A 19905-nucleotide genomic window follows, 5' to 3' on the forward strand; every position below is an offset into this window, starting at 1 on the left:
CGAGTGTTCCGGGGAGATGTTGTCTATAACTCCTTTAGCCGTGTTCTCCGGCGCAACTCTGTAGGCAAACACCGCGTAGCTGCGGCCTCCGACAGAAATCTCTCTCACGCGGTCGTACAGACCGGCTCGCTCTTCGCTGGCCGTTCCGATCACAAAGATGTTCTGGTGCGCGTTTGGGCATGCATTGTCCGACATAAAGGCATTCAACTCGATCTTGGCTGCCGCCGCCATGGCTCGCACGAGCACGAGCGGGTCCAATTTCCCCACTAGCAGTCCGCCACGTGGCCGAACAACCACCTTATGCTCTCCAATGGGCATGTTAGGCATCCTTGCTGCTTTCGTAAAAGCCGCGTTCACTCTCTGGGCAAATTGCGATCTCGATGGTTGTGAAGTCGAAGAACGCTTACCGGGCTGACGAACCTGCTGCGAAGATTCGGCCGAGTCCCTCTTAGTCGGTCGGCTGCGACGATTCACAACCACCCATCCGGCGTGGCTTCCCGACGGCGAGTCGTCGACGTCTAAGCCACGCACTGCAATCGCCGTGCGGCCTGAGCCGCGGTCCAGAAATCCATCCTGGACTTCCGTTTGAGTCACTTCCATGTCCGTCGAAGGTCCCGACGACGTCATTTCTTCTCCGGTTAGGCCCGAGGCGAGCTCCGATGCGGCCGAAGCGGACGGCGGACCACGCCGGCCCGTTAGGCCTAGAGCGCTCGCCACTTCGATTTTAGAACTATGGGCCTAAAATGCCCAAAAGTGCAACGATTTGCAAAATTCTTTCAGCAGGACGTAGATCTCGTAACACTGAATCCGTACACACCTTTCGGGTCGAGCTGGGGAATTTGAACCGCCGAAATTCATTCCTCGCGGAGCCGATGTGAGGTGCGTCCGATCGCCAGCGCACGTGAGCGCGTGCCGGTGGCAGCCTCGCACGCCGATCCTGCGACCTTCTCCAGAGGCGCACGCTTCAGCCGACCGCTCGTTTTGAACGCGTGAGAGCCGCTGCCGGCATTGCTGTTATCAAGCGCGCAAGTGGAACGATTTGACGATTTGTGTGAACGCCGATAGAAAAGGCTCGGCGCCTATGCTATAGTGCCTAGAGTATTCTAGGCACTATACCTATGCTTCCTGCGTCTGAAAAATTGTTGCTAAAAGCTTTGGCGCTTGCTTGAGATGGCGATGGTGATGGGCGGGACGAAATTTCCGTTGTTTCGGCAGTTTCGGTTTCGTATCCGATTCTAACGCGCATGCGATTTTTCGACCTATTTTTCCGGAAAAAAAGTGCGCGTTAGAATCGGGTAATTATGGTACCCGTGAAACATACTGCACATTCCTTTTATGACACTTAGAACGGTGGAGTAAACGGTAGAGGTTCCGCACGAACACGCAAACATGTACGCCAATGTGTACGAAACTGCCGCCGGCCGAGCTCGACATCTCGCCGTGGCGCAGACGAATTTTTGTTCGAGGCTCTTCGGGGCGAACGAACCGTTCTAGCACGCACGGCCGCGGCCTTGCTTGGTATCTTCATCCCTTGACAGGAAGTTGGCGTCATATCGCCAACCAGCAAAGGTAAAAATAGAAACGCGGGGAGTAAGGAACAGCAAGCAGCGACGATATAGTGCCACTCGTCGCAGGAGTTTCGGAATGGTGGTCGTGTTGGCTTGCTGCTGTCATTACGAGCTCGTTTTCGGTTTACCACTGAAAACTTCAGTTTGTTCGAGTGCTTTACAATGCAATTTCGTTGCTGCGTCCTCAAATGCCCATGTAGTTCGGGCAAATCGTCCAGGGAGTGCGACATCCCCGCCTGTAAAGTGATCGTATCTAATGCGCTGCCCAACGACGAACCTTGGCAAAGCAAGTGGCTACGTTTTGTGAACTTTGAAAGGGGGGAGAAAGGCAGCTAAAGGAAATACGAGTGTACTCGCTTCATTTCCGACGAAGTGATTACGGCAGGGACCCTTAGGTTAGCTCACTCCTGGGACATGCCGCCACTCGTCACCGACATCGCCAAATCGCCGTCAAACCACTCTGAGCCTGAAAAAAAAAATACAGCACACACCGCACATTGACGGTCGTATCTTCCTGGTCGAAGCAGAGAGCTCGCTGGAACGGCTTTCCATACACGACACCGGCCAACTGGCATAAGCGATACTGCAACTGAAATTGAACTGTTATGAACCGTAATAAAATACGGCACATACGTACCAGCCTGTATTCGTCCGTTGCGACGGGGCTGACGAGGCAGCGGTGCCGACGGCTGGGCGTTGTCTGTTGTGGGTATCGAGGAATGGTAGCTTTCCGGTTCATCCGGGTATCCCACAACTCCTGCCGCTCGGGCACTTAGAAACATTGAGCGTTCAAGTGGTGTCAGGTTGTTAAATGTAAGCCCGAGCTCGTCGGCGAGAGCTTTGTTTTCCGGATCAGGCGATTCCATGACCTGGGCTGCGGGTGCACTAGGTTTTACTAGTATTTTTAAAATTGCCGCCGTCTCGGTTTCGGCAAGAGTTCCGGTTCCTGTTTGATTCCCGCGTGTGGGTGCTATATGGAGTCGACATACTAAGTATCTGTTTCATGTACCGGCTCATGTGACGCCATGAAACTTGAACATAGCGGCCATAAACGCGTCACGAAATGTACAATTTAGCGGGAGTTTGAAAAATTTGGCTTAAATTGCGTTATTTCTCAGTGAAGAAAGCATCGTTTGCTCCCGGGAAAGCACTTTGGGTACTATGAAACACCTACTCTTTCGAAAAAAATCAACTTTTGTTTTGGTTTCATGGCTCCTTAAAGAGTGCTGCGGAATGGGTATCTTCATTCCATTCCTATTCCATACGTGGATGACAGTTTGCCGCAATTATATTCCGCTCCATTCCTTCGAATGCCGAAACATTACCGCATTCCCACTCCTGGAATGGATGGGCATGTCTTGAATTTTATGTCCTGAATTCTTCAACGCAGAAACTGCCTCTTGATGCTGTATCGATTTACCAAGGAACGCAGCATAAAGCTGACGTCATCGTACGCGTTGAGAACCACAAAAATACTCTTAACATTTCCGCCGTCACCGAATTTCAGCGGCACTGCAAGCTTTCTGACATGTCTCCTGCCGAGCAACCACCCTCGTACTACACGAACGAGGAGAAGTTCGGCTACTTATAGTACAGTTAAACCTAGGTGTAGCGAACATTTATGCAACGAATTCCTAGATTTAACGAAGTGTTTCAATTCCCCATTGCCAACCCCATTGAAACGCATGTGTTTCTTAACCCTATGTACCGATACCGTTGAGACGGTTAACCTTGATGTAACGAATTCGCTACGCTGATAATGCACTGCTCCCTCTTTTTACCAGCACAACTGTTCCAGGTCGAGCCTTTTGGTCCGTCTGCTGAAAGTCGTGCGTTACACAGGGGTAGCAGTATATTCCCAGACACGCCGGTGGCCTCGCGGAAACTGGTTCACAGACACACCGATATAGATGGCGCAGTGGTCTTACAGGGGTGCGGGGGTTCCTCTAGTAGGGAGAGAGAGCGTGGAAGGAGACTCCCGCCACTGACATTTAGCTGCCGATTTCTTTGCCCGAAACGTAGAACGTGTTAGAACCGTAGCGGTTGTTGACGTTGGAGCAGACAGAAAAGAACCACAGCTTTGCTGTTTCAGCAGACTTCACAACAAGTGGTACTGGGATTTGTTGTTTATTTTTTTTTCTCTCCGTCTCAAAATCTCCGGGGGAACCATCGACGGTTAAAAAATTTGGACATTAAATCCCGTTGCTGGAGCCTCGGGGACCTGCTGCAACCGACGGCAGGTTGGCGCCGTATTGTCTGGAACGCCCACCAGGCCGCGTCGCGTGTTACAAGGCTGCTCATTGCGTGCCAACGGTGTTTTTTATTTACCTAATTATAAACTTTGGCTTTTTCGGGTGCATTGCATTATGTTTCACCTTAGTCTGACCACTGTCATTTTAAAAATGGCGCATCTATGCTTCCACCTAAATAAAATTGATGGCAACAGGAGCGGAGAATTACTACGGCGGCGAACGGTGGCCGCGGTTCCTTCTGAGGGTTCAAGAGAATGCATGGCCACGGATCCGAAGGTAGTCGTGTTCAACAGCCGTTCGCCGCACAGCATGTGCCAAGAACACCTTACCCGTATGCAGCTTCTCTTTTGGCGGCTTTACCAGGGATAACTTACCGTTTGCATCCACCAGGTCCCAGAAGCTGCTATAAAATTAAAGCCAGCACTTAGCCACTTTCGTTTCAGTGATGTTGTAGGTGTAGAGTCAGCTTGGTTGTAGACCCCAGCTAAATTCAAATACAGGTCGCATAAAGAGTCCCGCCATCTCCACGAAGTGAATGATGATGAGAGAGGCGAAGCTAAAATGCTTATCGGTGAAACCGTGAAACATTGTTATAGGTCGTCTTGACGGCGCGCACCATCTGAATGAGTGAAGGACGTACGGCGCGTTCGTAGCCGTGCTCGCGCCTCGGTTTGTAGCGCAGTGGGAATTGCGCCACGTACCTCGCGTCGCGGCCAAAGAGTCGTGGGATCGAAACCGGGCGCCGCCGCCTCAAGACCACCACTCCTCGCTCGCAAAGCTTGCGACTTCCCACCGCTCCGTTGACAAGCTCGTCGACGACGTCGATGCTTGTGGTGATCATGTAGGCCTTGTTTGGGACGATGAGAATCTCCATGGGTAAGTCGGCATGACAAATTAGCCAGCTTGGCCGTCGCCTTCTGCAGAGCCTCTTGTGTCGCGTACCCCCGGTACGTGTCTTGAGCTCGCAGGCGACGAACGACAACCTCCTCTTCTTCCTCTCCTCCTTGTTGGGTAGCAACGAACGCGTTGAACGTTTTGACCTCTTCGGCCAATTTCTGGTTGGCCAATCCCTAGGGGGATCCTGCCACACTCATAATCGTGGTGCCGTGTATAGAAGCAACCAGGAACGGGACAGGGCCCGAGCAAGAGGACCTTCGCCCCTAAAATCAACCCCACTCCATTCCCGTTCCATTCCATCCAAACACCCCTAATTCTATTTCCACTGCGTGCCTGCAAGCGCTCCCGCGATTTAATTCCCATTCCGTTCTGGGATCAAGGAAAGTGAAATAATCTCCGAGTCATTCTTATTTCTGAGCCGTATCTCGGCAACCCTGGTCTGAAGGCCACAACTCACCTTCCGCCATTCCGTTCGATTCAAGTCTGCCCTTTTACAATTAGAGCTAGAAACTTGAAAATCGCATTCGGTGTTCATGGAGGCCGATTTTGCTTTCACAGACAGTTTTTAGATGTCTTTTTAGCAATTAGTGGCTGACATTATCAAATAAAGCCCCAATTACCAGTTCACACTTCATGCGTGCTTACCAATTTTCGGTGGCCTATTTGTGATAACAAGTGATATTCATTGCTTATTACAATGTTCGCCTCCTTCGTAGCAGCATAATAATATATTGATATAATATGATGAAATACGAAGCAATTGAAACTAGCGGCCATAAACGCGTAACCATATCGTATCAGCTGCAGCTAACTGTTCCAGTTAACATTAGAGTGAATGCTATTACTATAAGAATAGAGTGTGCAAAACGTAACTTGGTACCCCATGTTTTCACGTAGTAAGAAGATGAGCCATCTCTTAGTTTATTCATGTATTTATTTATTTATTTTTATTTATTTATTTAGTGATTAATTATTTATTTTTTTGTTTATTTATTTATTTATTTATTTATTTATTTATTTATATTTTTATGCATCGCAAACAAATTTTCCTGCGATACTTCATTAAAGTGTCCGGGAACTACTTCGAAAATGATTAAATTTTTTCACGCCTAGCAATCCCAAACTTACACAAACATTCGTACTACCAAGCGCCTGAAATTTACAATGGCGCGGTTCCCTTTTTACTCGTGCGCATAGAGCAAGTAATGGTAATTGAATACAAAAACAGAGAATCGTGGGCTTCAGATAAGCTACACGGGTTATGCACAACAGAAGTCGTTTTAGGGGTACAGTTCAACCTGGATATAATTAAGTTGATAAAAATTCACATTTTTCGTTAATTGCACGTTTTCGCGGCACGCACGTTTCGACTTAAGGCTTTCGTGAATGCAGCTCAAACGAAACCAATATGCTAGACATCAGTGAGGATGAACTCACCTTGTAAGGATTTATTTCACAGTGAGAAACTGCTTGATTTACGCCTGCTGCTTTCTCACGAGCTTAGTGACTACACTGCACTTCAAAAAAGCAGGGTTACGTACCCCCGTATTCACAAACGTAACTTAAGCGTCACTTTTGCCTTATGACACTGTTCGGTGCCTCAACGCACTTGAACAACCAAACGTGTGCTGAAAGGGCGCCTTTTCGCGAACTTCATGCTCTTTCCCGCACATAAAATTATTGAGTGTCCTAGCTGGGATACTGTACCGGGAGGAGGCGTTGCTCCTCTTTCTCGCTGACGGGGACAGGATGTGAAAGTGCCAGCTTGTCTTGGAAAGAGAACACCTGTTTTATTGCAGCAGAACTCATCATCGACAAACGGACAAAGCAGAAAGCAGTGGAGACGCGCAACTGCACGCCGATAGGCAGGCCTAGAACCTAACCGACGCCGCAGGCACATCGCGCAAACGCACGGCCGTTTGCCGTGCGGGCGCAGTTCGCTAAATACGTGCATTCCTCCAGCCTATATTTTAGAAAACGTGCAAAGAGCGACTCATCAACGTAAAAATTCGTTGCATCAAGGTTAAACGTCGCAACGCCTTTGTCACATAGAGGTCGAAAATACATAGGCTTCAATGGGGGTGGGAATTGGGAATTGAAAACTTTGTTAAATTCTCGAATTCGTTATAAGGAGGGTCATTAAATCGATGTTGAGCTGTAGTCATATTTTTTAGTATTGCGCACATTAGGCTCGTGGCTGCCTATATAAAGAGGGATTGCTTACCCACTGTAGGTAGACAGTGCCTGCACTGTAGCAATACACTTTACCACTTCAGCACAGAAAGACGGTCGTAATCTAGCTGGTGACTTCTAAAACATTAGCGCTTCTGTCGTTAGAAAAGGAAAAGCTTTTGCGGTTCTTGAAAAAACGCAGTGAACTGGGGCCTTGGTATTCTTTTGTTCCTCTAGTTTCGATAATTCCACGTAGATCAGGCCATGGCGTAATACTTCGCATCCAAACCTCTGCTCTTATTAAAATATGTACATTGCGTTAAGTTCAGAACTTCACCGCACGCCTGTCTTATTTCAGATTGCCTTGAATGGCCGACGCATGCTAGATTTGTAAAGACGGGTAGAAAATGATCTCATTCACAGCTACAGCAGTGGCATCGATGGCAGCATCACGCTTTCAAGTAGATTTCCACACACATTATCAAGTCATCAATTTCTGGAAGTTGTTCACACGTCTGCAGGGAGGGAGTAAAACGAAGATACATAGTACGACCGACAGACTTTGGCATCATTGGGGGGAATTCCTCAGCTGTTAATCCCCTGTACGTTCAATTTAAGCACAATGTTTAGGGCCAAACACATGCAGCGTGGAAGACGGTGTCGCTGTCTATGAATACCGCGCCATGCTTAGTGCGTACTAGACACTAAGCTCCCTAAATTAGGAGCTAGAAAATTCGGGATGCTTAATGCGTACTTTCACTAACAATAATATAAGGTAGGAACCTCGCGACATCCAAATAAACAAAGGGCATTACTATATTTATGGTTTAACTCACAAATTGTGCTGTGACAAATAGACATCTTCGGAGGTGGGCGCAGGGAAGTTGCGAATATAAGATACCTTGCAGAGTGCGTGTGCAAATTTTACATGCACATGTTGGTAGCGGGCAAACCTTTTCGTATAACAGAACACCGCTACTTTGAGCTTGGTTTCCGGTGGTTTACTTTCACCGGAACTACAGCTTACGACACGAAAACTAAAACAGTGTCAGAGAGCAAAACAACTACTTTGTTTACTGATTCACTAGCAGTAGATATCATGACGTGCCCTGTATGGGAGGAGCGGAGTTTTGTTGAATCAGACGGTGTCAGCCTGACAAGTTGTGCTGGCAATCGCTCCGCCCGAACGCCACCTAATGAGCCAATTACGGTAACTTCACCATGAGCCCGCCAGTTCTGTCTTCTGACAGAGCTCTGCGAATTGGCAACGTCTGAGCAGGCACCGGAGTGCTCCCACTGCTGCAATGGCGGTGCCAATGATGTGTGAGCTAGACTTCCAGTGTTTGAACATGCGTAGTTGCTAGGACACAGTCACTTGCGAAAAATTTCTCACCGCCAATGCATTCCGTCTCTTCGGTGTTATTTCGTTGTGTAACGAATGCTCTTACGTCATAGCCTGCAGTCGATGGCAATCTTCGTAATGGTCGGTGTGGTTTGTTGTGTTTATGGTTTCGGTTCTCCCGCGCTGAATGTTGTCCACATGGACGCTGCAGCAAAACTCACGCCACCCCAAAAGCTGTTTGGCATAAGCATAAGCCGAAGAATATGCAGTGTTGGGCAACTCGCAAGGAGTTAACCATCTTCATTTCGCCGTAAACTTACAAGCTTACTTTGAAACTTGCATTTAAACAACGGAAAAATATACAATTTTCAAACTAAGAACGTTAACCTTTACGCTAGTGCAATGACACCTTTAATTGGTAAAGAACACCGATAAGTCTGTAAAAAGGCTATAAAATTGGTGACCCCATAAAGACACTGATGTAAAACTTGAGTCATGGTTTCGGCTGCGTGACGCACCTCCCACTCCGTATAAACAATACCACGCATGACGAACAGACTTGCTCACGTTACAGCTGCTTGGTATGAAACGTACGATGCTTTATTATACTAAATCTAGTTCAGTCAGCAAGAGGTGCAGAACTTGCGTAAGGTATTAACCACACGGTCGTGAAGAATTTCTTTGGAGCGGGTGGCAAAAATAAAATCTATATGGTTGAAAGGACCGAATCCGACGCGTTCATCGACAACAATCTTGGGAACACGGGCACGTATCTTCTCAATGTCACGTGGCCGGCAAAGGGCGTCGCCGTCTCCCCAGAATAATGCCACGGGAGTACGTATCCGCTCGAGGGGATAGCAAGGAGGTCGAGCCTGCGACGAAAGAATACATAGTTCATCCTTTACAATACGTTCTTAGGTAGACTGCAAGAGACGTGCATTCGTTGGTTAGAATATTCCTAAATTTAAATTCAAAAGAGATATGCCGTTTGTAGGGGTAAATGATAATCACAATTTAGCAACCACACGTAGGTATATTCAAGGCGTAAACTGGCTCCCTCTCTGTGGTGCTAATTAATTTCTTTTAGATTATCTACTCAGAGGAGAAGCCTGCCATCGATTTTGGAAATGACGTGAAGCCTACTTTTTGCAGAAAAACTATCGCAAGAACAACATTACAAAAGTGCAAATCACAGCCCGCCTTGACATTACGGTGCACCTAGGGTGTGGAACGCGCATGAGAAAAATGACTACGTGCACCACATTAGGGCCGTAGTAAACGTAAGAAAAAAATCATAAATATAACGCTGGGAATGCATTTAGCAATCATTTCTTGGCGTTGGAGAAAACAGAAGTCACAAATGCGGATCCCTAAAACCTTACACGGAACACATCATTCCTGTATCCATGTATGCATGTGTATGTGTCTGTAGAACTTTTTACTCTAATGGCAGCTTTTATTATCGATTCGGAAGAGAATTTTTGCGGCAAACCCGGATCCCAGCAGGTTGACGCTCGGTTTTTAACGAACCACGTTTTACAATAAATTGACACTAACAACGAGCACTGAGGCCTCAACGGCAGTAATACCTGTAATTAAGACAATGTACCGGCTTACTGACCTACTTTCAAACGGTAATTGGAACCACACGAACAGATAACCGGAGCCACACTTTATAACAGAATTTAGACAGCTACAAAGCACAAAATGTATTCATGAAAACACTAACTAAAAGGCAATGATCCTTGGAGATAATCAGAGAACAGACCAAACAATTTTGTAAAACAGACACCTAAAGCTCGTCGTGCAGAGCTCTAGCGTAAAAGAAAGGCTGATGCCAGAGAGAGAGAGAGAGAGAGAGAGAGAGAGAGAGAGAGAGAGAGAGAGAGAGAGAGAGAGAGAGAGAGAGAGAGAGAGAGAGAGAGAGAGAGAGAGAGAACGAAATTGATTTGCCCAGAAGTAGAGACCTTGGGCTCTCTTTGCCGCGTTAGTCAGCCAGGAGACCTTGGTACCTGGCGGCTTCTTCGGCTATCTGGACAAGGCGTAGCTGCGTTATAGTATCAGAGCTGCGCAGCAGGGTTTCCCAGTGCTGTAGGTGTTTGATATTTATGGGGGGTAGAGGGGTCTTGCTCCATGATTTTCTTTGGCACTTCCACATAATGTGCGTGAGGTCTGCGGGGTGGCCGCAGCGTTTGCACTTATCCCAGAAGATCTCTGGAAGTGACTATAGGCCAGCGGGTTCGGGTAGGCATTGGTTTGAAGTTGCCCCCATGCCTTGGCCTGCGCAGCATTGACTGTGCTGTGGGCGGCTGGAAATTCGCACCTGCTGTGTTGTAGTAATTTGTTATCTGTTTGTACGAGTTGACGCTGTCGAATTTCTCTGAGTGCTATGTTGCCACGGCGGGGGGGGGGGGGGGGGGCAGGGGGGTCAATTGCTGCTCGGGTGACAATCTCGCAAGCAGCTGTGTGGGCCTGTTCGTTTTCCTGTAACCCTTCGTGTGCAGGAGTCCAGATAAGTTTTGTTGACCGGTAAGTTGGTGCTCGCAGCTGTTGAAGCATTCTTGCGGCGACTTGGGATATCCGCCCTTTGCTGTAGCTACGTATGGCTGCCTTCGAGTCGCTGATTATGTATCTGGCTCCAGTTGCGGTGATAGCAAGAGCGATTGCTGCCTGCTCTAAAGATGTAGTATTTTTTGTGAGAACTGTCGCCGAGGAGAGCGTTTGTCCTTTGTGGTCCACTACAACCACAGCCATGGCTCTGTAGTCGGGATCGGCGGTGAGCGCGACCACGGGTGGCGCTGCGAAGCGTGCCTCCGTGACGTGGGCTTAGGGATTCTCGCTTTTTGTCGTCTGCTTCACTCGGGCTCGCTCTCCCTGCTGTTTCTTTAAACTTGGTTGACTTTTTATGCCTCTCCGCACCAGCTTCTACGTGTGCGTATCTTTTTATCATAATAATAGACTCAAAATCGCATACACTACCTCAAGGCGTGATTTGAAGTACAGTTCTAGATACCGCTGGGGATGAAACATTGCCGGCGTCGCCCCATTCCTTGCGAAGTCGGTTTTGTGCGGAGCGCGAAGAGTCGGGGCTAGGCGTCAGCTCCTGTATTCAGCAATCTTGGGAACAAAGGCAACAGCTAGCTGCTAATAACCGCCAACAGCTAAAATGCAAGACCAGAACAAATTCAAGCCCTCCGGGGCTCTCGGCTTTGGCAGAAGGCATTTAGTCGTAAGTAAAGTAAAACAGTTTTGCAACCTTACCGAAAGCTCGAAAGTATTGTATCACATCACTTTATGTTGTCACTGCATCAAAGTATGCCGAGACGCATTATGGGACGCAAAAACGGTAGGTTGAATTCCAAATAACCTACTGAGTGTACAGGCGCGTGTTAAATTTATACCAGGCTTCTGATCAGTATGGAGGCTTATTGAGCAGAACTACTTCACTACTGTAAACATACAGTAACACTATGCTTGTTCACACCTGGAGTTATATTTCAGTTTCATTGCTCGCAGCAATATCGGCCCAGTAGTCAGATATGCGTCAAGAGGAAGAGGAGGAGGAGAAAACTTTATTTAATAGTAAAGTCGAGCTGATTAGTGGGCCGGGTCCTCACTACAGGACAAGAGAGTAAGAGAAATTTTCTTCAATTCATAGATACGCCTACCCAAGTAGACCAGGATTTGTTCTTTACGCCTGGATGAGTTGAAAAACAATTAAGAGCTGCTTGGAAATATTTATCGCATTCGATTCTTGTAAAATATGCACGTATACTATATATTACGGTCGTTAGCGATTGTATAAAGCCTTTACCACCGTAATCATGTCATAATTGTTGGGGTTGAGAGTCAGTTCGTTATGATAACGATGGTTGCAATACAAGTTCGGAGCACAAAACCCACCTTCGAGTACTCTGGACAACGTTGTCTGGGGCGCGATCGCGGTGGCGTAGCACCGTGATCGCGCCCCAGGGATATTTCGGTACATTTCCTGGCGCCATATGTTTTTAATATACAGATATGCGTATAGTAAAACTGCACCCATGAGGACGAGGGGGAGGAGGACGATGAGGAAGATGAGGAGGAGGAGGAGGAGGAGAAGGAGGAGCAGGAGAAAACTTTTTTAACTGTGAAATCTAGTTAGTTAGTGGTCGAGTCCAGGACAAGAGACTAAGAGTAATTTTCTTCAATAAATAGCACGCCATCCAGAGTAGGCCAGGATTTGTTCGTTACGCGTGGAAGGTTAGAATAGAAATTCGGGGTATAAAAGCCGCCTTCGAGTACTCTGGACAACGTGGTCTGCGGCGTGTCGCGGTGGCGTAGCACAATTAAACTTTCTCATTGTATTTGTATGTCAATAAACAACGCACGCTGCGGATATGCACCTTCTTCCACGCAGACCTCGAAAGCCAATTTGTGAAGAATGGTATGTATGCGGAAGTCCCGAAGAAAATATTCACACAAACTTTGTGAGCCTTCAAAATAACCCCAAACTTGCTAATAAGACGTTTGTGAAGGTGCAGAAATATAGAAGCGTTGGGCACAGAAAAAAAAGCATTCATCTGATACATGCCAGAAGAAATAGAGCCGCTTTATTTCCTGCCGTGCGATCGGCGTGTAGGAGACCGCTGCTAAGTGCGTAGCATTAGACCGTTGAGTCTTCATAAGATCATCTCAAACATACTTTAGGAAAGACTACAAGTTTTGAATACTTATCGAGAAGCTCTGAGCCCTGAACCTCGCAAATAAGCTGGAAAGTACGAGTTAAAGACGATCGTCTCACCGATGCTCTGAAGAAAGTTTTTCTCTCTCTCCTCGTCTGTCGCGAACTTGTGCTGGACACAGCTTGAAATTATTCAGAGTTGCCAGAAACTGGCAAAAATAAGTGCATTACAGGAAATGCTCTTTTTAATGCACTAACACATCAAAGCCGGCGATTCGGAGCACAGGTGCTGCTGCTCCTCACAAGCGGGCTGTAGCAGACGACAGCAGCGCGAGTCCCTAAGCTGACGTCAGAGTCAGAGGGCGCCACTCAAACATCTCACCGCCAATAGTCCGCTGCGTCTACAAATAGTGTTTCGGGGTCGTTGCCGTATTGTTTAGTGCGAGCTTGTGCTCTTGCCGTTCTCCTGGCAATATTATATGTCAGATCCATTTTTAAAGGAGTGGAGTTGTGCCCATAAGCTTTCGTAGCGTGGCCGGTATGTCAACGTCTTCGGCTTGTGTCGATCCATAGGGAATGCAAAGTTTTCGTAGGATTTGTCACCCCGTGGGAGGCTTGGAGAGCCTTTCAAATTGTGAGATTTGCTGCGCCTCTATGAGCTCGTCGATGCGGTTGTGAAGGCCCAAGGCATCGAACCTGTCGTTTTGGGTTGACATTAGCAGTCCAATAGCTCGTTTATATGCCCGTTTAATGATATTGTTGATTTTTCTCTTTCCCCCCCTTCTTGAGATTAAGGTAAAGGGTGGCGTAGATTGTCCGGCTAATGATGCAAACCTGGCCGAGTTTTATGGTGCTTTCTTCTTTCATCCCCCCTTTTCGGTTGGTTGTGCGAGAGATAAGGCGGATGGTCTGTGTAGTTTGCTTGTCCAATGCCTTTATGATTTGCGTGTTACTTCCTGTGGCGTGGATATTTAACCCAGGATTCGAATTGAGTGTACAGTAGGTATGGTTCTTCCCGCGTGATGCAGTTCAATCTGGTGATCATCAATGGGCATTGACCGTCGCGTATGGTGTGCAGGGAGGAGGATAAGTAGTGCTGACTTCTCTGTTGAGCAGGTCAGACCCTTAGGAGAGATGAATGTGTTTATCGTATCGACGGCGAGTTGTAGTCGTTCTTGCAATGCTCCGTCACTGCCTTTATTAGTCCAGAGCGTGATATCGTCAGCATAAAAAATGAATTTCAGGTCCTTCATCTCCTCTAGTTTTGTGGGTAGATCCAGTAGAGCCGCATTAAAAAGGTAGGGAGATAAAACTGAGCCTTGCGGCGTTCCTCTGCTGCCGAGGTTGATATTTTCACTTTGGATGCAACCAATACTGAGTGTAGCTGTTGCGTCGCTTAGAAAGTTTCGGATATAGTGATAGGTTCGCGTTCCTACCCCTATCTTTTGGAGAATCTAGAGAATAGCTTCGTGCCTCACGGAATCAAATGCTTTGGCTAGATCTAACCCAAGTATGGCTCTGGTGTCCTGAGGCGAACCGCTGTTCCCCTCGAGAATCTGCTTCTTCAATCTAAGCATGGTGTCTTTAGTGGAGATCTTTTCTCTGAAACCCACCATGGTGAAGGGGTATAGACATTTTTCTTCGATGTATCGATTGAGTCTGTTGAGTACGACTTGTTCCAAAAGCTTTCATAGGCATGACATGAGGGATATCGGTCTAAGATTTTCCAGATTTAGTTTCTTTCCTGGTTTTGGGATCAGTTTTATTGCGGCTGCCTTCCATTGCCTCGGTATGTTGCCACTTTCCCAGCATTTATTGAAGTATTTTGTCAGCACCTCCACTGAGATGTCTAAATTTCGGATCATTTTATTAGTGATTCTATCCGGTCCAGGTGCAGAGTTGACTCTTAGGGTTTGTATTGCGTAATTAACATCTGCTAGCACATAGGGGCGTCCAACGCCTGGTTATTTATCCCAGCATACGGTGCCTGGGGGTGGGTAGTTCTGCCATTAGGTATTAATGACATAGTTCCTGGATAAGTTGTTGCTCTGTGCCGGGGTATGTCTGTATGAGTTTTGCTAGATAGTGCTTTTGGGTTGTTCTATTTTTTGTCTGGATCGTCAAGATAACGAAGGAGTGCCACGTTTTCTTATTATCAATGTGTCGATCCATAGCTTCGCACAGTGAGTTCGAAGTCTGATTTTCCAATTGTCGGGTGTAATCTTGTATCTGCTTATTACGCTTGGCTTTTCTTCGCCGCAGATTGCGGAGGTGTTTCTGCGCTTGGAGCCTCTGTTGCAACCGTTTCTTTTCCAGCCACATGTGAGCGAGTTCAGCATCCACATCTTTTGGTTCTTCTTCTCCCTTGGGAATGTCCTCTGTGGCGGTGTTGACGTCGTGAATTATTTGGCGCACCTAGCTATCGATGACTGTGATTTCATTAATGGTCTCCCTTCCATTGTTGCGGATATGTCAAAACTTGTCCCACTTGGGGATTCTAGTCATTCTTGATTTTACGTTACTTGATGTGGTTGTTATTGTGGTTGCGACTATGTAATGATCACTGTTTAGGTATTCTTGTAGGTGGAGCCATTGAGTGTTTTTGACGTTTTTGGTAAGCGATAGGTTCGGCGTACTATCTCTACACGCTATTTCCGATTCGGGTAGGGTAGGTAAAGTCAATGACGAGTGGGAGGTCTAATTGATGGATGTCTTCCGAAAGGTTTTCTACCTTTACAAGTTTTCGTATCGTAAACCTAAGCGGCGTGCGGTTCATTGACGTCGCCCATAATTAGTAGGGGGTTATTCTTAGAGATGTCGAGGTTGGCGTTGAAGAGATTGGTGAACTTGTGCTGTTGTCATGGATTGCTGTATACATTTAGTACGCAAATACTGCATTTAATTTTCTTGTTCCGGCGCCCGATTAATTCTAGAAGGATATGGTCTGCCGGCTCAATTTCGGTGTTGTGCTGGATGACTGGAATATTTTGTCTAGCTAACATTGTTTCTTGTAGTGCAATGACGTCAGGTTTTTTTGCTGTTTCCAATTGGTCAATGTATATCTGTAGATGATGTCTTTTCCATTGGTACCCTCTGCAGTTCCACTGCCAGATGACATACTGGTTTTGAGATTCAGACATGGGACCTGTACTGCCTGTTTTCGCTTCTAGTTGTGCGCTCCGACGCTGTGAGTGTTGCCTGCAAGCCTGGGGTCGTTGCACTGTACTGCCAAGGTGTTTTCTAGCTTGGTGATTCTCGTGTTCATATGTTTATAATTACCATTTGTTTCTGCGTGTTAGCAGCAAAATCGGCAATTTTCGATTCTATCTTCTCGATGGAGTCAAAGAGTTTGTCGAGGTTAACGCTTAGTTGCCTTTTAATTTCCTCTTGTATTCTTGGTCTGTTGGAGATTTCTGAAGCTTTCCGCTTGGGTGGAGGAGATACACCAACAGAATTGATATCTGCCCCGTCCGCTTCTATTGGCTCATTTTTAATTGTGGGTACTTAATTTTCTGCTACCTGGCTTTTGTTAATCTGAGCCTTCAGTGCGGCTATTTCTTGTTTGTGTGCAACGTTTTCGCGAACCGTTGTCTCTAAGAGTTCACGGATCCTGCGCATTTGGACGTGGTGCGCTGTGTGTTTGGTGTTGGTCTTGAAAAACCGCTGCTGCCAAGCTCACAATATTGTTGTTGCGCTGGTCTTCTTTGAGGTGATGATTGAGGTGAGGTGACGTGGAGCCGCAGAAATTCTTGGATGCTGAGCGGGAGCTCCTTCTGCTGTTCTATGCCCCCTGTGTCGGTCGGGGTAGCCTTGGGAAGAATTTTGATCGGCCTCTCTCCTGGTTGTGCGCTTTGTCAAGTAGATCTTTCCGTGAAAGGTAGGCCGTAGTTCTCGCTTCCTGCATTTCCTCTCGACTGCCACTGCCCGAGGCTTCTGATCCTGCATGTTGGTAGTGTGGGCATTGTTGCTTGATTTTTCCCCATTTTCTCTGAATGAGCAGTTATGGGGTCTTGTACCTTTGGCTGCAACGTTTGTCACTGGTTACGTGGTCCATGCCACATATTGCACAATGAGGTATGCATCCATGTGCACTGTGCATGCGCCGCAGGTCTTGCAAGTTTTGTTCTCCGGCTTTGGGCATACATCTTTCCGGTGTCCTACACCCCCGCAGGCATCGCAGATTTCTTGTTTCTTTTAGATGGGGAGCATCTTATAGTCTGGGCATGTCCCGCGTCGGCATCCGCACTCACACTCCACATGCGCAACTCTCCTCCTTCCTTCTCTCCACAGCTGCGCGATACTCCCGCCACTTCTTCTCTCGTACCAGCTGAGTGCACTTCGCTTTCGCTTCTCACGCGTTCTCGCTTCTGCTTTCGCGGCGCGTGCTCGGTGCTTGCGCATCTCTCCTGCTCGCGTCTCCTCTCCTTCAACCTTGAATGTAAATCGGGTAGCTCGCTGCGTGCGTTTAGTTCAGCGCTTGTTGCGGTTGACTCAACTTCACTCCGTTCTTTCGATGAAGTGTGAAGGAAGCAACAGTCCCGTCAGTTTGTGGGTTGGCGCAAGCAAGCGTCAGCACCACCCCACAAACTAACAGCAACGCTACGTCCACTGAAGACAAAGCTGCGCATCGAAGGGCACGCGACGCTGAGCGCAAACGCTTGAAGCGAGCGGCGGACCCTGAGCTTCGTCGGCGCGAATGCTCGGCGCTTGCGCATCTCTCCTCTTCTCGTCTCCTCTCCTTCAACCTTGAATGTAAATCGGGTAGCGCGCTGCGCGCGTTCAGTTCAGCGCTTGCTGCGGTTGACTCCACTTCACTCCGTTCTTCCGATGAAGTTCTACGAACACAACGGAAACACAACGGAACCCCGAGATGCTCCGCATGTACTTAGCGGTCCCTTCGGGAAGATGGGGCTAATTTTTATTTGTGCAGAAAGCACCGATATCCTGCTCCTTTGTAGTACACGAATTACGGGACTTGGCTTCCCTCGAAGATGATGATAGCAGAGTTGGTCTTTCCTATTCTTTGTGCTGTTTGTATGGTAGGGTTCTCGCTATATTTCAGGCTTTTGTTGGTGTCTTCATCAGAATCGTAATAAGGGATATTATGGATTACACCCTTGGTAGTGTCTTTAGGAGCAGTGGCGTATGCCCTAATTTCATAGGTCTTGTCGTAGATGCGTATCTCCGTCAGCGCGCTGTATCTTCCGGCATTCGCAATCTTGGGTGTGCTGATTATTACCATGTTCTGAGTCGGGTTTGTCCTTACAATATCGATTTCTACATCACTGGGCTGTAGTGCCGTAGCGCTGTTTATGGCGTCGCGTAGCTGCGCGTCGCTGTGCTTGCGAACGTCAAGCCAGTCACACAGTCGGAGAACGATTTTTATGTCCTCTTTCGGTAACTACGTTTGCCTGTAGGGCGTCGGAAGACGCGAGCGTGGTGAGTTGCCGTTAATGGCGTTCTTGTTGCAGCACCGAAACACCCTGTGCCTGGCCTCCTAGCCGTTGAGCTGTACGTGCTCTGCCGTACGTGCTCTGCCTGCGTTGCTTGTGGCATGAGAGCCAGCCTGCGTCGTTATGAAAATCTTCCGGTGAAATATGCTCACCTTCAACTTCTACTACTTCCATTCCTGTGGAGGTCGGAGGTCTGGGTCTGCTAGCGTCGGGAATATCGCCGAAGTGGCGTCAGAGAGTTCGTCAGCAGCTGGCACTGGTTCTACAGCTGTGCGGCGGCCAGGCGAGGCTCCGAACTGCTGGTTAGGGTTAGCTGCCGAGCCACTGCCGTCGTTTTTATTTTCTCGGTGCTGGAGTGGTTCTCGGGTGGATCTCTGTGATCTTGGTCACTGTCGCTGCAGGATGGTCTTCTGAACGCCACACTGTAGTTGAAAACAGCCATATTCGTGATACTGCGCCACGAGTAAAGAAAACATGCACAGAGCAAGTGAGGCGCCTCCATTCTTCTGCTTCATCTTCTTCTCCCTGATGCCAGAAAAGTATAACATTGTTACCTAGCCAGAAACGATACATATTTCCTCTGATGAACAAAGTTTATTGGACTGAACAGCCCAATGTGACCTGTGCGGTATCCCCAGTGGTCGAGCAGAGTGGGTTGATCTGGTGCAAAAACAGAAACAAGTCTATTACGCGGGAAGCAAAAGGACAACTTTATGGTTTGTCCGGTAGAAAAAAGCTGGGGTCATCCCGAGTTTCATTCAGATAATTTGCTATGCAGCATGATCAAGCGCAAATTACAGACAAACGTGTTTTATTTCGTGCACCCTGTGTACTGCGTCCAGCTCGCAGGTCACCTTTCTTTACAGAGTCGAAGGGCACTAATTATTTTATCCTTGTGAACCCATCTGCTCTAAATTCTGCAGGGATAAATACAATCTTCTTGCAAACCGGCGCAGATGAGACGCTTGCCAAGAAAACAAATACACAAGACGACGCGCGTCGTTCTGTGTTTCTTTTAATTTTCAACGCCTTTTGCGCACCGGTTTTCAACATGAACCAACACCAACTCGCCCAACTTTCCATCCTGTTGAATTTATTCCAAACTATTCGGGCACAAAAACTTCTTGTTAACCCTCCCTTACATGTTGTAGTTCCATATGTTGCTTACTCCTAAACATAAGCCGGCTGTCATGTCCTCCCCCTACGCTATTGTGTGCAATCTTTTTGTTGTTGCTGTTTTGTTATTTTTTGCTTCCGTAGTGATTATGACGACTTGTAAGCTGCCGTGTTAGCCCCCCACCCCCTTTCTAGAATCTAACACATAGATCCTTAAAGACAAAATTAATGAGGATGATGATGAATAGTGCTTTCTAGCTACACTTATGCAACTTACGCGATTTGAATAAAAAGCGCTATAGCTCGCTCGGCCGTACTCCATTGCTACATTTCGTGTGCGTCATACTTGTGATGCTGGTTGCATGGGAATACAATAGCAGAGCCCTTTAGCATATCCCTACCCAATTCAAAATTAGCTACGGACTACCCACATTCCTCTGAA

General features: G+C 47.5%; 1 protein-coding gene across 1 annotated transcript in view; it reads right to left on the reverse strand.

The window, feature by feature from the left end:
* Positions 1-1969: 1969 nt before the first annotated feature.
* The window catches only part of LOC144153497 (uncharacterized), a 32069-nt gene continuing 14133 nt past the window's right edge, over positions 1970-19905 (reverse strand). The window contains exon 2 of the mRNA XM_077685134.1: positions 1970-2034. Within this exon, the coding sequence (XP_077541260.1) occupies positions 1970-2034 (65 nt within the window). The remainder of the gene's footprint in view (positions 2035-19905) is intronic.

Source organism: Haemaphysalis longicornis, unplaced genomic scaffold, assembly GCF_048455015.1.
Source record: "Haemaphysalis longicornis isolate Haplotype H1 unplaced genomic scaffold, Haemaphysalis longicornis Haplotype H1 scaffold_9, whole genome shotgun sequence".
Lineage (NCBI taxonomy): Eukaryota > Metazoa > Arthropoda > Arachnida > Ixodida > Ixodidae > Haemaphysalis > Haemaphysalis longicornis.